The sequence below is a fragment of the Gymnoscopelus braueri genome, assembly GCF_963280865.1.
Source record: "Gymnoscopelus braueri genome assembly, chromosome: 18".
Taxonomy (NCBI): domain Eukaryota; kingdom Metazoa; phylum Chordata; class Actinopteri; order Myctophiformes; family Myctophidae; genus Gymnoscopelus; species Gymnoscopelus braueri.
In genome coordinates, this window is record NC_137618.1 from 42,211,141 (window position 1) to 42,232,055 (window position 20,915).

The window sequence follows — 20,915 nt, forward strand, 5'->3', positions numbered from 1 at the left end:
GGGCAGCCTTGGCGCCGTGCCCCAGCCCTGGCATCGGCGGCCAGCTAGGGGCCACGGGGCCACCTGTGACCTCAGTGCCCGACAGCAGGGCGGCAGCAGCCGGCCAACGCAGTGTGCGGTGAGCTGAGGTCACGCTATAGCCACGGATAACCAGTGAAATGAGATGCCTAACCAGCCTGCTGCTCTTTGCTATTACAGTGTTGCATTTTGTTTTAGTTAAGTTAAGTTAAGATTGTTTTAATTCAGACAGAACCCCATGGGATCAACACAGGTCTGTCTATCTATAGGACAGTGAAAAGGGAAGGAATCTAAGTAGGGTGACATGCAACACTAGTCCTGGGCTGCATAGGCGTCATTTATTTCACTTGAGCGCTCCACAATCTACCGATGCTTTTAAACATTGACTTAAAACATGCCTTTTTAACAAAGATTTGTGTAGGTCTTTAAAGGCTCTTTTCCCCCATTAAAGGGTCTTCTTGTTGTTTTTGCCCTGATTTTGTTATTTTTGTGCCTTTTGATTTAACCCTGTAGCACTTTGTGATTTCCAAAAATATAAAGTGCGTTATAAATAAAAAGTATTATTTTTATTTTATTTTATTTTATTTTATTTTATTTTATTTTATTTTATTTTATTTTATTTTATTTTATTTTATTTTATTTTATTTTATTTTATTTTATTTTATTTTATTTTATTTTATTTTATTTTATTTTATTTTATTTTATTTTATTTTATCAGGTACAACTACAAGTTGGCAAAATGCACAGAACTACAAATGCACCTTTCAAGTGTCTGTGCAACAAATAAGGAAGGATAACTTATTGTGCAGTAATTTAACATGGTATTTCATTTAGCATAATATGATCATATTATGCTAATAATAATTTCAAGATACACCCTATTATGCCACAACGCCACAGAAAAGCCACACCAAGCGCCGATAAACTGGCACAGATGTGTCTGCTGGCAGCACGGCCATATTATGATAGGTGTCTGTTGGCAAGCACCAAAGACAACACATTAAGTTATCTTAATGGGACTCAGTCAATCATTTGATTGGAGTGGGTAGACTATGTTTTCTCTAAAAGTTCTAGTTTACTTTTTTCAACGGCAGGGAAAGACCATGCAATATACTATAGTAATTAATCCATTCAATCCGGGAACGCAGCTGTGTCATTTTAGATCAACAACATATAACATTGCATTTCCTCATATATATAGCCCAATCAAGAAACAAGTTACATGACACGTTAGTTAGATTTTTCCCCTCAAATGAAAACACAAAGGACAAGAGTCTTACAAGACTTACAAGAAATAAGATACAAGTAAAAGAAAAACCGCAACAATACACAAAACCAAAAACTGAAACTTAAACAAGAAAAACAGCACTCCAAAATCTTGAACATTTATATATCTTTGAATATATATATATTTTTTAAAGCGAACATCTGTAACTCAAATATTTGCTTCTGGAGGTCCCTGGAACAAAATATTTTACAAATGTTTGCTATTTAAAAAAATAGCAGATCTACAAGCTCATAGCGCTATGAGCTACACAGATGTGTAATCTAAACATGAGAATCTTATTCAGATATAAATCAGATTATAGTGTGTGATGCTACCAGAATTCTAAGTAGTCTGAGCCCAGATTCAGAGTCTAACAACGATCAATGATCTCCATGGTTGGCAAGTCAAGCTTTTGAAGCTTGACTTGGTTTTGGCAGATCAAGAAAATGATCTAATTTCCTCCCCAAAGTATAAAGATCCAAGGCCTAATTTATCTCCCAAGGGTGACGAGGGGTCATGAGAAGCATGGCATAATTTTTGTGATTATTATAATTAGTTTTTTTAATAATCAACTTAATGTATTAGAATGATTAAACAATTGAGCTCCATTTCATACTACAACTACAACAGTCTACAATTTTTTATTTAAATTGATTATCAGTTCTTTATTCAATCAATTAGATGGATTGAATTAGCTGTTGCACCTCTATTAACGCATTCATTGCCAGTAATCATTTAATTAATTCATCCGCCACTGCCAGCGGTTTTACCTTCGTCTTTTTGACGATCCACCGATTTTTTTCAACCCGGATGTAAACTAACAATGTCTCGGTGGAAAGGCAAGTCTCTCCTCTTTCCACCGGAAAAAGAACATTGTAACCACCATCGTCCGTTCTGTAGTTATCGGCAGTTGAATATAGCTTGTTTTCACCAAAAACGCAATCTGGGAAAAGAAATCAGAGATAAATGTATTTTTGTAAATCTGATAACATTGCAGTGGACCAGGTGATTCTTTTTGTAAATGACGTCATTTCCGGGTCTATCCCTCTCTGGAAGTGAGAACAGCATTCAAAGGTTGGGGAAGAGCGCCCTCTAGCATAATCACTGAAAGCACCATGATGACGTAATATTATTATATATTTGGCAGTCAATGTGTTAAGAACATTAACAGCTGATCTCCGCTCCTTCTTTCTCTCTAGGCTGGATGATCGACGCAGACAGCAGGCCAAAGTTCAAGGAGCTGGCTGCAGAGTTCTGTCGGATGGCACGTGATCCCCAGCGATACCTGGTCATCCAGGTAGGTCCTGGTCCTCATTACCTTTACCAGCAGACCTGCATTAACCTCCATGACCCAGCTGTTTGGTGAACACTGGACTACAGTCCCTGATCAAGAACAGTGGGGCCCCTTTTTCGCCAAAATAAACGTCTAGAACTGGTCCCCTTCTAGATTCTTGGAACCTTGGTGCTTTCACGGAAACCTGCTGCGAACCGGCCCCACGTTTTTAAGCAGAACCATTGTAATAAGGGGCAGCATAGCTGGGTGGTTAGAGAGCCCCACTGGGGAGCAGGAGTCCCCTTGCATTTTTGTGCTTGCTTTTGCCATTGTTTATATCTTCCAACCTCACGCTCACTTTGGTTGCCAGTTCAGGGCAAGTAAAAACATGCATTTTTGTGGTTGTGTCATTAGGGTGATGACCGCATGAAGCTGCCCAGCCCCAGCGACAGTAAGTTCTTCCAGAGCCTGCTGGACGAGGAGGAGCTGGACGACCTGATGGACGCAGACGAGTACCTGGTGCCTCACGGCTTCAACGTGCCGCCGCTGGCCTACACGCCACGCACACGCATGGACTCCAACAGGGTACGCACACAAATACACACGCGCACACGCCACGCACACGCATGAACTCCAACAGGTTATGCACACACGTGCATACACACACACACACACACACACACACACACACACACACACACACACACACACACACACACACACACACGCACAACCCTGGCTGTAACTATCCCTAGTCAATGAAAGTCATAGAACAGCAATGGAACCACAGTGAATTACGTTGACTTTCTTAAATGGTTCTGTTTCTTATGTTTACCCAATTTCAGCACATTGAACATTCTATATCGTTGCTGTCATGCAGAAACCTCTTATCTCCATATGTTAACTTTTTTTTCGTAAATTAACGCCCTACTTGATCATACTACAGCGTCACAACAAAAGTAGCAAAAGTAGCAGATCTACAAGCTGGAAACGCGGCGCGAAGCGACACATTTTGAGCTTGTAGATCTGATACTTTTGATACTTTTGATAGAGTTTGAATCCCGAAAAGTAACAGTTTTGGAGATATGAGTTTCCACTAGACAGAGACGATATTTTCCTTTGTGAATCTCTCATTCTGCACCCCACCACGCTTCCCCTGTAACAGCTCCGAGATGGAAATTACACAGTGAATGGCTTTCTGGGAAGAACGTCAGCACAAACTATACTCTCCCGTATTCAAACTTTGACAAAAAAAAAGAAAGAAAATAAACTGCCTAGCACAAGCTTTACTCAGCGTGAATTGTGAAAACAAAAAACAGCAACTATTTTCACTTGGTAAAAGGTCACCATTTCATTCAGGGCCTGGTTTCTTTTACTTGGCCGTATCAGTTTTTTAGTTCAAAGATGGTGTTGAATTCTCTTATTCTCTCTTCTCGTAGTAACAGCGGGAGACAATGAAGCTGACAGTATGACAGTATATTCATGTATGATGTATATTTATTTATTTGAAATTTCACTCGAGGATAAGCCCCTTGAGATGCAGCATCTCGTTTTCGAGGGGGTCTTCAAAGCACAACACACAATAAGAAACAATCCAACAACACGGAACAAAAACATATCAACAAGGACATACACATTAAAGGACGACTTCACAGATTTTCAACCTATCTTCATATAATTGGTCATCATAATAATAATCATGCCTAATGATGATGTCACTGGTAGACGGGTTTCTGGACTGTCCACAGCCCTCCTATGAGACACAGACAAAGTAGAAAAAAATTGTACCATTTTATCATGAGTATTAGTGAGGACCAATTATATGAAGATAGGTTGAAAATCGGTGAAGTCGTCCTTTAAGGCTCTTCCACCATCTCAAACCATCACTACATCAATAGTAGTAGGATATCCTTAGAAACAAGTAAGACGCGCGAACGCTGGAAGCGAACGCAGCTCGAAAATATTGTGTATTTACGGACTTGTAATCCGTGTTATTTCACCGTGATGGAGAGTGTGTGTGTGTGTGTGTGTGTGTGTGTGTGTGTGTGTGTGTGTGTGTGTGTGTGTGTGTGTGTGTGTGTGTGTGTGTGTGTGTGTGTGTGTGTGTGTGTGTGTGTGTGTGTGTGTGTGTGTGTGTGTGTGTGTGTGTGTGTGTGTGTGTGTGTGTGTGTCAGAGCATTGTCTAAATTCCTGCACTCTGGCGCACTCGGGTGGCTGCTTACAGGCAGTGCACCCAGGGGCAGGCAGGCAATGAGAGCGTGAGTCACATGGGTGCATGCAGCCAATGAGAGGTGAACACAGAGACACGGAGACACACACACACAACCCAAGCAGAGTTACATAGTAAGCTCCACTTGGTCGGAGGCGCGGCTTCCGCGTTCGCAATGATTTAAATTTAAATGAAATGAAATAAAGACATATAAAGCAATGCAAATAAACAAACATGATGCCAATATAGAATCATCTTAAAGGACGACTTCACCGCTTTTCAACCTATCTTCATATAATAGGTCCTCACTAATACTCATGATAAAATGGTAAAAAAAAAATCTACTCGGTCTGTGTCTCAGAGGAGGGCTGTGGACAGTTCAGAGTCCCGTCTACCAGTGACATCATCAATGGGGAATCCAAGCTAATAGAAACTGCAGGCTTTCTATTCCTGGAAAGTTGCAATGCAATAAAAGAAGCCATTGTTCTCGTGTTAATAAAAATCTAAATAAAAAATGTGAAATCTTGTTGGAAAAAAAAATCATGCCTAACGATGATGTCACTGGTAGACAGGTTTCTGGACTGTCCACAGCCCTCCTATGAGACACAGACCAAGTAGGAAAAAATTGTACCATTTTATCATGAGTATTAGTGAGGACCAATTATATGAAGATAGGTTGAAAAGCGGTGAAGTCGTCCTTTAAACAAAATAAATGACAAAATAAATACAATCAGAAATGGAACAACTAGATGCAAGGTACAAGCAAAGAAGTCTTGTAAACATTAAAACAAGAAATTGATCTAAGCGACATGGGCAAGTAGTTCCAGTCTGACGGTGCTTTGAACTTAAAAACTGTTACTTTTCAGGATTCAAATTCAGCTTGCGGATCTGCTACTCTTGATGCTTTTGTGTGCCGCTGTAGTATGATCAAGTAGGGTGTTAATTTACGAAAAAAAACACAAGTGAAAATATGGAGATAAGAGGTTTCTGCCCGACAGAAATGATAAGCAAATTACTCCTCCCCTATTCTGTACAAGGTGTCGTTCTATTGTCACGATCAACCAATCAGTTATATCCATCACCTCACCATACTGTGTTCACATATAGCTCCATCTGTATCTGGTCTTTAGCACTCTCACATCTCAGATGTGCGGTCACTGTGACACACTGGTATCAACACCGTTGATGTCACCATGTCTCATGATGACATTGGTAGATATACTGTAACAGTGCAACCGGTCAACTAATGACTCATCTGTTTACTTAACCCATTCAATCCAGGCACGCATACTGTGTCATTTTAGAACTTTAGCTATAACCAGCCCATTTGGGCAGATACAAGCTCATAGTGCGCCACAGAGTGCCAAAGTTTGTAAATCTGCAATCTTTTTTTTTTGAGAACTCAGTGCTTTAAAGTAATACTAGGTAACGTTTTCAACAAAACTAAAGTTAAATTGTATATCTTTTGCGAGTGGCAAAAGTTTCACAACACCCACTCCGTGAATTTCACCCCCGGAAGCCTTTTATTTATATATTTTCTATTGAAAGTGGACTGGGGGGACTTTCCCGGGGAAATGACGTTCCTGGCCAACGTCATGACGTCGTGGCCGACGTCCCCAGGAACTACCGCAACGGTTTCCTGTTTGGCCAGGAACTACCGCGCTATAACAAAAAGGAACCTCACGCTGATGTTAAGATAATGTAGGATTGGAAGATCGAAAAAGAACAGAAAAAGAAAGCACAGCTCATGGTAACTAATGCTCCACTGGCTAAGAGAAACGATCCGTAGATAGTATAAAACAATTAAAAGATCGCTTTTTGAAACGCTTCCGGCTTCCGGTGAAAACGAATGGAATTCTGGGTAATCGAGGATTACGGAAATTGTATGCAGTGACGGTAGTGACCAGCAGAGGTTGCTAAAAATCGTTATTTGGGATTCTGCATTGTATAACTTTAATGACCATGTTAAACTTTGTATTTATTTTTCATTTTCCAAATGCAAAAAGTAATTGAAAAAACACCAGCCCCACACGTATTAGAAGGCCACATCAGCCTTTGATGAATCTATTATGGTTAAAATGGAGTTTGAAGTTATAACGGGTTTTGAATATCAAATATCTAAGTACTGAATCAAGCAACTTAAAAACTGTCTGGGGTGCTTACAAAAGCCAGAGTAAACATGTTTGAAAAATGAAATATCCTTTTAAACTTTCCCATCAAGTACTGTACACCAGCGGAACACCAAATTGGCCTGTCAACAGGCTTTCCCTATATACAGGTAGCAGTGACATGTCCCAAAACGCAGTTTCACATATTTTCACAGTCCCGACCCGGCCCGAGGCACGTTCGATTTACTGCGACAGATACTCAAGCAGCTTAAATGTAGACGTCCCGTGCATTTCACTTGTGAGGTACGATGTATGCATATATCCCCTCCTGACACTATACTTGTTGTTTCAAGTATTCATAACGTCGGCCGGCCAGCTCCACATTTGGTCGTCCGTCAACTCCGGAGCACATAGTAATTTATTAGCTGTACTTTCCGTCTCAGTGGCCCTCATTTGTTGCCCTGAAATTGGTCTCCATTTGTGCAATTGCAGCAGCAGGAGAACTGCCACAGTGGCTGGAACATGTCTGCAAGCTGGGCCCATTAACGGCAAAGTGTTCATTCTGAGCACTTGGATGTCCTTTAATGGGGTATAGGTTTTGTATGAAGATAGTAATGGTGTTCATTCTCAACATTTAGATCTCCTCTAATGGGGTGTACAGGTCTTGTATGAAGAATATAATGGTGTTTTCGGGGGATTCACTTTAGTTGTCCTGCGGTTTTCGCTGTTTGCGGCGTGCCAAAAGAAGGCTTCTATAAACAGGTCTCACGCTGCTGTATTCTCACTGTCGTTCTTGAAAAGCCAGCTAGGCAGGATTGCAAAAGACCCCCTGAATGCCAATGAGACGCAATGATTCCTTCCCTGGCTCCGTTTAATTCATTTCCAGTTTGCTTGGTAGACAGAGTATCTTTAATACATGCAAAAACAACAACTAAGAGCCCTCTTCCCAGAAATGAAAAATGATTTATTTGCATAATATTTCAAAATTCATCTTCTGCTGTTTTCTTCGGACTTTCCCATTAAGGGTACATTTTGTTTTAATTGGTCTAATTACGCGCAGATGAACACATAAATCATGTAGACGTTTGTAATGGAGTCAATTACTGTATACACAATGTAATATTTACACATGACTATACTCCACAATTGCACTCTATAATACAGCTGATATAAGCTTCTTTTTTTTCTCTCTTTTCTTTTTCTTAACCACTTGAACCCCAGCATCCCTATTCTGGGAGGAACATTCGACAAAAATAGTTGTGAGACGTGTGTAGATGGAAAAAAGTGGTCCAAGTACGGAGCAGAGGGGAACAGTTTGTATTCTGGAGACTCCTGAATACTTAGGAGTAAAGACTAAATCAGGGGCCTTCAACAGGGGGTCTGTGACCCATAGGGGGTCCTCAGAGTTACTGCAGGCAGGCCACCAAATCTTTGTGTGACAGGAGGATATATTTGTTTGTTTTACATTAACCACTATTCTGAGGAGAACTTTAGCCAAAAAAGCCAGATCTACAAGCTCACAACGCCTCGCCAATTTGGGGGAGGGGGGACATTTTGTCCTATAAGGACATGCCCACTTTCAACACCAGGTTGAAAGTGGTTAAGAGATAGACTGACTCACTGAATGACAGACAGACAGACAGACAGACAGACAGACGCATGGGCAGACTGAGAGAGAGAATTACAGTTAAGTTAAGTCACATACAGTAGTACACACAGCAGCACCAGGGAGACAAGGCTCCACTATTCTTTAATTAATGTCTCAGCTCATCTATGCTGCTCTGCTCTCTCCTCTGCTCCTCTCTCCGTTCCATCATATTTAAACATTGACACTGCAACTATGGCACAAGGGATTTAATTATCAGTTTTTTTATATATCAAATCAATCTCAATCTAAATATATATTTCTTTGTTTTTACCTTGTTTGCCCAATTTATTCGTATAGTATGATCAAGAATCCCCCCCCACCCAGTAAATCGAGCCCTGCCTCTGGGGATCAAAATAAGGCTTAATAATAATATCTCAAATTTATATAGCGTTTTTTCTAAGTAAGACACTTAACATGGAGGGGAGGGGGACATCTACTTTATTAGGAAAAACACCAAGAAAAGGCAAAGACTAAGGAATAAAAGCAATACAAATAGTGGGATAGTGAGTTATTTCAGTGCAGTTAGCTGGGGAAGGCCATATTGAAGAGATGGGTTTTGAGAGCGGTTTATAAGGTTCGGAAGGTGGCGGCTTCTCTGAGAGTATTGGGGAGTGCATTCCACAGGGTTGGGGGCAGCAAAAAAGCAATTTAGCTCTATTGCCCCAGGTGGTATACTTGGTCCTGGGGACCTCAAGTAGGTTGGCGTCACCAGACCTGAGGGAGCGGGATGGGGACATGACATTTGGCTTATATCTTATGAACGGTTGCCTAATTCCCTCCTTTTCCTTTCCATCCTATAGAATCAGTTTAGCTACCAGGACGCTAGCTACAGCATGGAGGACATGCTAGCCACGCTGCCCAGGGTGGTGTCTGTGTCGGCCGTGGCAGGGGGCTGCCTGCCCACCCAGGACCACCCGGCCAGCGGGCCAGGGCAGAGCATGGCACCCAGCAACGCCCTGCAGGAGGACCCTCGCTGTAACGGGACGCTGAGGAAGAAGGCCTCTCCGCGGCCGGGTGGCCATGGAGCGGGCTCAGTCCTCGCTCCTGGACTAGGTACACTGTCTTTTTTTCCGATTTTATTTTATTTTATACTTTGGGCTATTCAAAAATAGCAGATCTACAATAGAAATAGAAACAAAGCACCTGGAACACTTTAATGAATGAAATCAAGATTGTGGCAAACAAAAGTAGTGTCTTTTGGAAGATATAAAATAGATCACATGTATTTTCAGTGAAGTCCCTTTCAAATCCCGATGCAGTGTGGATAAGGTTCTGAATTTTCTCTCATCATTAACATGTGATAAGGTGGATTGTGTACTGTAGTTTGTAGTTTGTAAACATGCATCCAATCCATCTCTGTTGCTATAGGCTGTACAGCATACAGTAAATTTGAATGTTCTCCCTTTGCTTCATTCCCATCTTCCTCACTTATTGTCTCCTTCCCATCTCCTTTTCCTTCCTCACTCCACTTCCATTCTTTCTCCATTCTCCATGTCGGGCTGCAGGGGAGGACAACAACGGACAGCGCTACAGTGCCGACCCCACCGGTCTTTTGGCAGAGCGAGGGGCAAGAGGAGAGCACGATCGGGACGGATACGTCACTGCTATGAGGGAAAAAAGCAGCACAGGTAGACCAGCGAGCCCCGTGTTTTATAACGAAAATGAATTAAAACAAGACTAAGAGTCCAAAAGCCCCGCTAGTGAGCCCCGTGCTGCTCCTTTACACCCAGCCGAAACCAGAAAGGTTTGAGCCCGACCGACTGACATTGCCACCAATAGAGCCCCGTGCTCTCGCTAGCGGGGCTACAAATTTGGTAAATCTGAGCTAAATTAGAATTAGTTTTTTTCTGTACATGTTCATCATCTCCATTACGTTCCATACCGACTGGATGCATTCCATGGAGGGAGGGAATCATATCGAATTGAAGACAGTAATTGAATTTTTCATTTTTTCATTTCCATTGATTTGTTTCATACTGAAACACCAATCAGGTCCAAGTTATTTCAGTGTCTTAAGTTAACCCTCTGTAGTCCACGAGGCGGACACCAACCATCATCATCCTCTCTGACTCATTTCACCTCCATTGCCCCGACATCTCCGCCCGACTGAGAGAGAGAGACACAAAGGTCAAAATCACTTCATTCACCAGACGGAAAAGCTCTTACTTATCGTGCTTCTCTCTTTGTCTCCTTCCCGCGTGTCTCACCCACCCACCCTCCCAACCCAACCCAACCCCACCAACCCAACCCCACCCCTCACAACCCCCACACCCCCCCGCATCCCCTCCTCAGACTATCTCAACCCCGTGGAGGAGAACCCCTTCGTTACGCGTCGCAGGAACGGCGACGCCCACACGGTGACCGACGGCTCGGGCTACCACCACGGCGTCCTCCTCGCGACCGGCGCCATCGCCGGCGTCCCCGGCGGCCTGCCCGCCCGGCTGGAGGACGAGTACGTCAACGAGCCGCTGTACCTCAACACCTTCCACAACCCCGGGGGGGAGAAGAACGGACTCGGGTCGGTCGGGGCCATCTTGGCCGCCGGGCCCTCCTCCTCGGCCGCCAAGCCGGCCGGGTCCCAGGCGGGGTCCAAGCCGTCCGCCCTCTCCTCCGCCGGGTACGTTCTGCCTCCCCCCGGGCACCCGGCGGCCCACCTCGCGTACCCGTCGCACACGCTCCACCCGGGCCACTCGGGGGGCCACGCCATGCACTCGGCGGGCATCACCGGGGGCACCATCATGCCGGACAAGAAAGGCAAGAAGGCCACGTTTGACAATCCCGAGTACTGGCAGCACAGTCTGCCGCCCAAGAGCTCGGCGTCCGCGCTGCACAACCCCGAGTACCTGCAGGACTGCAGCACGCGCTTCTTCTACCGGCAGAACGGACGCATCCGGCCCGCCGTGGCCGAGAACCAGGAGTACCTGTCCGAGTTTGCACTCAAGCCGGGCAACGTGCTGCCGCCCCCTCCCTACAGACAGAGGAACACTGTGGTGTAGCACGTACAGGCCATGGATGGATGGATGGATGGATAAGAGGGAGGGGAGGGATGGAGGGAGGGAATGGAGGTGGTGATGAATGGAACATGGGACGTCCTCTCTCAGCGCCATGCGGTACTTTATCAACCCCACACCCACCCTTCCCCCCAACAACCAGCACTTGACACAGCCTTTGTTTTCATATTGTGTCATGCCCACACACACACACATAAACACACGCACACACTCTGTCTTTTTTTCTTTCTCCCCCACACTCTTCCTCTCAATCTGTTTGCCTGGATAACGACAGCAGCCACTGGTCGCTTGACCAATCCCGCCGGTCAAGGTGACCCGACTTTCATCTCGTGTAGCAAAACTGTCCTGCTGTCATCGTCCTCACCAGCACAGCCTCGGATATCCTAGAATATACACACACTACACAGGATATGAATAATTAAAACAAAGGTTAAATACACATGAAGTCAAACAAAGAGATGGGGATGACTGGGAATATCATGTCAGGTTATGAATAAAAAGGGACCACATCACTTGTGAGTTCAGCACAGAACAAGTTTTTTTTTTTTTTTTACAGAGACCTACCGTAAATCAGTTTTTCATTTTTAGCCGCATACTTTACAGCTCATTATGCCCTCGAAGCACATTTTCCACCTCGCTAGACGTAACCAGCACAGCGGAGCTGTTGTTGGCACGCGGCGTTATCAAACGCACAGTCGGACACATGCACACACACGGAGCTGTGTCGTGACTTACAGACAGACGAGCTGCAGCCGGGCTGAACGGCTACAGCTGTGCTGTCGTTTGTGTGGCATGCATTACCGCTCGCTTGTTTGATGTTTACACGCTTCGAGCCTTCGCGCCCCGCAAACCAGTAATGGAATGCGTACATTCATCATCGGAAGCGCGCGCATATCACATCCGAAACACGTTCATTTGCGGGGCTTTAAAAGTAAAGGCGTGCATGCGACCTTGACACACCAATAACGACCCCCGCGTTGGCTAATTCAATATAGATATGTATGTATATGCACCCCCTTATACACAAACGTGCGCACGTACAGCGATAATGCTGCCATGTGAGTTATGTCGTTCGACGAGTGGGTTCCATTGACCTTGTGCTGGAAGACAGCGCAGCGTGGATAAAACACCAGGCTGCAGCAGCACAGGGGAAGGGCCAGACAATGTCAGCAGGAAGGTAAATGTCACCTGGGGTTGTTATGGAAAGCTGTGACAGCACGCCGGCCGCCCTGCCCGATGGAATGAATGCATCAAACGGATTATTGCCGCGGCTTCCGTGGGATTAAACTGGTTTGATCTCTCAGACAAGGACCCCGATCGACTCCTCTCCATCCCTCCTATTGGCCTCTCTCTCCGCACCAGTATAGTCCATGTTCTCTGAGCCAGCACACCCCCCCCATATAGTTCCCAGATCGCCATCGAATACAACTTTTAGGACATCAAAATTGCTTCATGAGGCAATATGAGTCGTTCAGACTGACAGAGGCAGGTAAAGCAGATGTCTGTCACTCTTGCTATCGGAGCGGGAGACCCAAACACAGACTTTAATGTAGACAGGATTACAATGCTACAAGGAGAGCTGTTGAAAATGGCGCTTGTTTTGGAATACTGTGTGGGACGTCGTAAAATGGATTTAAATGGATGATGATGATGAGTGGTGGTGCTCAGTCAGCACACGGACCAGGCTTTCCTAGTTCTGGATAGATGGAAAGATTTGTTTTGGTTTTTTTAAATCAGGGATCTGTTGATCTGGTCTTACACTGGATCTGACCACAGTACTAACGAAAGGACAAGGATGACAAGCAGATTCTCAGCCATGAAAAAAAAATAGTGATGGAGGAAAGAAATCCCCCCCATTGGCATGGTGTGTGAACTCTGGCCAAACTGGAAATAAGCCAATTACATGCCAACCGGACTGGCATAACGTCATGCCAACCGGACTGGCATAATGACATGCCAACCGGGCTGGCATAACGTGCTCTGCGTGGACTGCGTTTTTTCCGGGGAGACGTAAAATAAAATAAATAAATAAAAAAGTGACACCAGGTTGAGGACAAACACTTTTTTTTCGTTTCGTTGTTTTTTCATCCTGTGCTCATGTAATGCTATGCCATCACAACAACCCGTATAGGACGTTGAACCATGCAGGTCACAGATGACAGACTTCGCTTTCCTCCAAGTGTCTCACCTCTCCCCCATCTGTCTCTCCTTGGATGGCGGGTGATGGACTGCAGGGGGGGACGAGACTGTGCCAAAAAGGGGGGACACCACCTTCACTTGTTCACCACGGAGCACTACGAGATCACCAGACACTTTTTTTGGGGTCTTTTTGTATTGGTGTTTAACGGTGGTATTTGGATGCTACAATTAAGCACTATGTCGGCGGACGGCTAGCTCTGTACTTGTTCAATACTGCCAGGTGCCAGGGTGGGGCCCAGCTACTAAAGCAGGGGTCTTCAACAGGGGGTCCGGGACCCCTAGGGGGTCGTCAGAGTTACTACAGGGGGGTCCGCCAAATCTTTGTGTGATAGGATATTCTTTTCTACATTAACCACTTGAACTCTTATGTCCCTATTCTGAGGAGAACTTTAGCCAACAATAGCAGATCTAAATAGTAGATTTATTTTTCGGCAAACAGGTTTGGTGAAGAGGGAGAAAAGAGCAGACTAAGTACAGCGTGAAAGGTCAAGTTTACTATTGTGTCCGTGTGAGTGTGAAGCAGGGCGTTCCTGATAAAAATAATTTGTTCTCCGCTAACCTCCCCTGGGTAAATAAAGGAAGAAAATAAGTATTGACAGTTTAAGTGGTTAAATGTCAGAAAATACACATTAACATGAATCCAACATACACTGATGATAGTTCTGCCAAACAAGTCTACTGTATGAAGCTATCTATGAAATCTATTAAACATACTTTTATACACTATGTATTGGGGGTCCCTGCTTCATCTCTCTCTCAGCTAAGGGGTCCTTGGGCTGACCCCTGTACTAAAAGAGACGGCTGGCATATGTCGTCAGAAATGGTTTTTGAAGCCTATTTGAGGGTGGGTTCGATTATTAGCACTTAACCACTTAAGCCCTGTAGACTTGTACGTCAAATAGTGGCAATTGCCGATCTACAAGCTACAAACGTGTAGTTCGGCTATTTTCCGTTGAATGTTTGCCCGTTTTTGGTGAACGTTGTTTGCCTAGAATAGGGCCGCTAGGGTTCATGTGGTTAATGCTCTGGCACAGCCAAATGACTTCACTGTTACTCGCACACAGATTTCCTCACTCATGTTGACGAGTGTCAACAGAACCAGACGTCCCTATCGAGGGGTTTTCACTTTATTTTGCTGTGTTTCGAACCAATAAAGGACCACTACGTATAACGACGACGAAGACCAGCTGATGCCTGTTTGCATGTCTCGCTGCTGCTGCTGACAACCATTACCCAACGCACAACCACTGTTAGACAACTCTGTGCCTCCTGTTTTTTTTTTTAAATGCCAGGCAAGGGTAGGGAAGGGTTGCACAGGCGGTGCTCGTGATTTAGCGTCGAGAAGCAAACACAGATGTTTCCCTGGCGCAGTGTTTATCTCCCCCTCTCAGACTTTATGAGAAATAATTATCAGCCAATGGAGCTCCACCTGAGCCACTAGAGTGTTGGTGAATGATGCTACAGCACAGAGGGGACATTATAGGCCTGTTGAGGGAGACAAACAAAAGTATAATGGCAGGCAGTTGACTGCGGCATTGTAATGTCGGCCGTAACCATAACATTTTAGGATGATGAGCAAGGAGGCTCGGGGTCGAAACCCTCACCGCGTCGACAATTGCCCTCGAAACGACTCGCCCTGCCTCCGGTGTGGACATTATAAGCATTAGCTCAGGAAGCCTAATGCTCGAACTCAGCGCGATATATAACGCACGTGTTTCAGGGAGGAAAGCCAGGGTGCAAATCCCAAATGACTATATTGTCTCCGTCGGGTGGAAACCTTACATGTCCAAAACTGTTGCTTTTCAGGATTTGAATTTAAAACAAGCAAAAATAGCAGATCGGAAAGCTCAAAAGGCGTCGCTTCGTACCACGTTTCGAGCTTGTGGATCTGCTAATTTTGATACTTTTGTGAGACGATGTAGTATGATCAAGTAGGGCGTTCATTTACGAAAAAACTCAAAAAGTTAAAATATGGAGATAAGAGGTTTCTGCCCGACAGCAACGATTTCCAAGCTATACAGTACATGAGGCCAACACTGTGTATATAAGCATCACTTATGTGTTTGGAATCACAGTGGCAGTGGGCCCTCTTTATACTGCGCTCGTTTGTTTGTGGTCAAATTATTTTGGCTGTGCCAGATCTGCAACGTCTCCTCCTGACTTAAAAATGTAGTAGTTTGAGCTAAAACACTTAACCCACCTTGTGTAAGTGTATGAAATTAAAGGGTCACTCTATGGTTCTGCTTTTGAAAGTTTAGAAAGTTATACAAGTCCTTTTTCTTTTTTTTGCCATCACCCATAAGCTACGGTGCTGCTGTGCTGGTAGACTAACTGTGTGAGCTTGTATATCGTCACCGTCGAGTGGAAACCTCATATGTCCAAAACAGCTTTTCAGGATTCAAATTCTAAAGTAGCAAAAGTAGGAGATCCACAAGCTCGAAACGCGGCGCGAAACTTTTGATAAAATATGGATATAGGAGGTTTCTGCCAGACAGCAACGATGTGTACTGTCTACTGTGTAATGCCTGGTTTATACTTAGATGTGTGCGGGTGTCGTGCACAGCAAACAGCAGATCTACAAGCTCCCTCTTTGGTGTGTCTTATACCAACGTGCAGCTAAGCATAACTCAGGCTTAAGTGCAATGATAGCATTGGAGGGTCACAGAGAGCTTTCATAATGGATCTCTATGGGAAAATAAAGCCAATCTTCTAGAGGAGGCAAAGCCACAGCCATCTAGCATCACGAGAGGCTTTTAGCGTTTTAAGAGTGCTAATCCGTCCACCATAGTCTCTCTCTCTCTCTCTCTCTCTCTCTCTCTCTCTCTCTCTCTCTCTCCCCCTCTCTCTCCCTCTCTAGCTGTACTGTGGGGAAATCATGTCAGCTGATGTCTCCCACGGTGCGGGGTCCGAGAAACGCCCAGTGACAGGCAATAGGTTGTAATCCTGCAGCGGGTCAAAGCTAAGGCATTAGCATTCCAGGAATGTTACCAGACCAATGCATCAATGTTACAATAGCTAGCTAGGATGGGAGGTGTGAGTATACTATAACTGGCAGGGAGGGGAGGCCAGTCTCGATTCCCACTTCCCTCTCTCTCTCTCTCGCTCTTCTCACAGAGGCGACTAGAGAAATGTGTGTATGTAGCAAAAACAGGAGCGGTGGAAAAAGTGAAAGCAGCTATACGGAGGGGGAGTGAACGTGAACAAAGACCAAAACAACCTGGGAAAGAAAAATGACTGGTGGTCGAGTGCATAAATGCGAGCCATAAATTCATACGAAGACATCTTCTTGCCTTTTGAATTATTTCGTTCGACGGTTTTGTTTTATTTTCCTTGCCTCAAAGGCTGCTTTCACAGAGTCATTTATTTAAAAGGAGCACAAAAATCCCCCTGTCGACTGCGGACCTGCTCACCCAGTAAATAAGCATTATGGTAACGATGGAACTGTATATGTCGTGGTTTCTTACTTTTTCTCTCTTTTCCGTTCTTTGGGGTCTCGTTATAGCAATAGACAGTTCGTTCAGAGGCAGTATGAAGGCTCCATCCCCTATGCGTGTTGTGTTTGCTCCCGAGTTAGGTTAACTTCAGAGCAATTTACAATATTTACAGTGTGGTTTATATTTCTGCCATTTACTATCCTATAATCACCCCATTGAAGGACATTTTCTACAGTTTAACGGTATTGGTTACGACACAGGTACTGTGCAACATAAATGAATAATTGTGTTTCTGTTTTGGGGGGTTCCGTATGGTCTACTGCACTGGATAAACACAGGTCTTCTATCAGAGACTTATACAAGCTTTTTACATACTGTACAAAATAAGTATGTTCAGATCTGCTGTCATTTTAGTGCACTAAAGCTACAACTCTCACTGTTTCCATGAAGGCACATGCTCTGCTGAAAAACAATACAGTATACAAGAATCAAACTGTAACTTTTGTAACTCTCTTTTTTTTGGGTTATTTTCCTACAACGCCGTGATTACTCGGGGGATGACGGCGGTCGATTAAGCACAGTTTACATTGTCGTGACATGATGGTATATCTAATATATGACGGTATATCTAATATAAAATGGGAAAGGGAATTTTCTTTTTACAGAATGACACAAGCATTCAAATGGTCGTTCCCATTGGTTTTACTACTGTCCATCAACTGAGAAAAATGTGAATAGTATTTTTATAGGTAGCGGAAGAGGTGGCAAGGTGCATTTGTAAATAGAAGGAAAATGATGCTTCTTTTTCCTTCGTGTTCATTATTTCTCTCCTTCAGCATATCATTCATTTTTTTGTTTTGTTTTGGGCTTTTGTTTTATTTGATTTTATTGGTTGAAATTGGTTATATTGTGTGCTCTCGGTTTTTATGGGATGTATTATTTCTGTATGTATAATGTATATATATATTCTGTAAATGTAATTTGAAGGGTGGATTCTGATTTTCGAAAACGCTTGCAGGTTTTCTAGTTACCCCCCGCCTACGGCCCCCAACCCCACTTCACACCCCGCATTGCTTTCCTTGTGATTGTGTTTACAGCACAACCTAGTGGACATTGTGTTTGTACCTCAGCTGTTGCTCACTTTTGTTATTTTAAGAGGCCCCTTTTTTCCCCTTCTTCGTTCGTTGGTTGTACTATACAGTAGCTTTTCATCCAACACTTCTCTCAGTATTATCAACTCCTTCCAGACATTTTTTTCTTTTGTTTTGTACAGAACACACACATCACGGAGAGACTTGAGATGCTGTTGCAATACTCACAAATAGTCTCTCAAAGTCACTCTCCCTCTCTATCTCACTCTTTCTCTCGCTCTCTCTTCGTAGGCTATACCTATCTTATGTTCTCGTCTGTGTTTCTTTAAACCCAGAGGTTTGTGGACCTATAGTATTTTGGGCCTTGGGTACAGTATTTACATTGACATCTATACCGTGCGTAGCTGGTGTTTCCTCTCAAACTACAATGACCAAAGGCTAATTTAGGGTTTGAGCTACAAGTGTCGACAGATGTGTCGCACTGCGTGTGTCTCTCAACGTTCGGAGTTTGAGCATTCACACTCGTCGACTCAAAAGTGTTGCCACTAAAAACGTAAACAAGGAAGGGGATGTGGTCTCGTGCATCTTCCCTATAGCAATCTGAGCATACGTGACATTTTACGAAGGCGTCTGCAACCTTTCATTCAGGTAAGCAACGCTGTTGGCGGAGGTCCTCCGCGACACTTTTTTTTTGGGGCGCCTTGACGTCACTTTGCTGTGCAACACGCCGGTCGACACTCGCTCAAAGCATGAATTGACCTTAACTTGAGTCACTCTGTTGAGGTAACACCGGTTGACTGGTGTAGCAGCCTGCCTCATAGCAGAACTCTGGACTTTACTCTCTGATGATTCTGTAAAGAACTACAGTAACTGATAAAGTGATTTTTGGCTTGGGTTGTATCGATTGGTACGTGGAAACAGTAGTTTCCATACTACAGTACACTGGCTAGGTATGCATTGGTTTCATACATCACAATTTAACCACTTGAACCCTAGCATCCCACTTCTGGGGGGCATACATTCGGTGAAAATAGCCAATCTCCAAGCTCACAATGCGTTGTGAGCTTGTAGATTGGCTATTTTCGCAGAAGATTTAGTGTAGAGCCCTTAAAGAATCCAATCAACTACGAATAAAGCCCTTTTAAATCGGGACAACTAAGTATTGGGTTCAGGTGCTTATTATAAGGGGATGATGGGATGAAAGGAAATAATTTCTTTGAACGAGGTCATCAGAGATTGAAGGCCACATTTTTCGGCATCCTTACCATACCTTTTCGCTTGTTGCCAGATATCCTTCCCACCGGTGAATTGACCCGGTCCCAAGGCTATAGCATTTAAATACTTCTTTTCCTCGGTTTTGTTACATGAATCTGTCAAAACTATATTTTTAATTTAATATGAATAAAGATCAATACAATATTTAATGATGGAATGGAGGGTTTTTTGTGTCTTCTTGAACCGATCGTGTGAGTCTGTGTCTGTATGTGTGTTTTGCTTGAGAGTCAAATAACTTTTATATGCTTGTTATTAAAAAAACATTTCAAACTATTGTTTTGTTAGTTATTAATCACTCTGGTGTTGATCTGAGATCTCTGCCTACTGATTCGTCGGTGTGTGGCATCTAAATTCACCATAGGGGCTAAAACTGGGTGGACACAATTAAGAGAACAAAAACCACAGCATTGCAGAACCAATGTAAAGACTTAAGGGCAGTGTTGCATTGCTCATGGGACGGCCTAACACGCCGTGCAACAACCTTTTTGAACAGGAGCACGCACATGCATAGATTTAAAACAACTTTAAATTCACACCTCAACAAAGTTAACAAAGGCTGCCGACCGCCGGTTGTCACACCAGCACGAATTAACATAGGATTAACATAGGAATGAGCCTACATGCATATCAATTGTCCATTGTGTGACCTGTTGTGTAGGTGTTCAGCGACGTGCGCGTGACGTCTTTAAAATAGAGTGCAACCACTTTCCAATTCAGCAATGCAACACTGCTTAACACATACAGTGCCAAGATCCCGTCTACACGTTCTTTCAAATCCATCGCTTGAGTGCCAGGATTCATAAGAGCCTGTTTACACGTTCTTTTGAATTTTCATTGTTTAATCTGTGATCGCACGGCTGTGTTTATTTCTCATCAACACTTTCGTTTTCCACTTACGTCACACTCACCCGGAGCCGGGTGTAAAAAAAAAAAATCATTTCCGGGTCACGTTGTTTTTCTCCGGTGATTTTCGGCCAGAATAAGGAAAAACACGGTTTTTCACACGGTAGAAAAGACAAACGGACAGCTCAACTTCTATTTTCTTTGGTCCGGGTGACTAACAGCCATCGTCGTAGTGTATCACGTCGTTTTCAGGCCGATCAGCGGGCCGGGAATTGTCGAAAACGTCACATCCTTTGAATGACCGGATATGACGTGGGCCTGTTTGGGAGGGGGTGAGCGAGGTGATCAATGTTTGGATGTGCTGCTCTCTACTGGTGGAACAATCGTAGGTGCTTGACAACACAATCAGAGAATGTATTTGAATGAAAAATTACAAAACAAAAAAATTAAAAAACACGCAAATTGCTGGCACAGGGGTGAGTACATTATGAATAAACTCTGGCAGTCAATGTGTTAAGGGTCAGGACTTCATATAGGGG

The 20,915-nt window shown here is 43.9% G+C and overlaps 1 protein-coding gene across 2 annotated transcripts in view; it reads left to right on the plus strand.

Annotated features, from left to right (window-relative positions):
* erbb4b (erb-b2 receptor tyrosine kinase 4b) overlaps positions 1 to 19,682 on the plus strand; it is a 549,356-nt gene extending 529,674 nt beyond the window's left edge. For both annotated transcript variants that reach the window (XM_080456958.1, XM_080456959.1), the window contains exons 24-28: positions 2,485 to 2,582; positions 2,973 to 3,143; positions 9,324 to 9,576; positions 10,029 to 10,151; positions 10,816 to 19,682. In XM_080456958.1, the coding sequence (XP_080313084.1) occupies positions 2,485 to 2,582; positions 2,973 to 3,143; positions 9,324 to 9,576; positions 10,029 to 10,151; positions 10,816 to 11,519 (1,349 nt within the window). In that variant the 3' untranslated portion in view covers positions 11,520 to 19,682. The remainder of the gene's footprint in view (positions 1 to 2,484; positions 2,583 to 2,972; positions 3,144 to 9,323; positions 9,577 to 10,028; positions 10,152 to 10,815) is intronic.
* Positions 19,683 to 20,915: the final 1,233 nt, after the last annotated feature.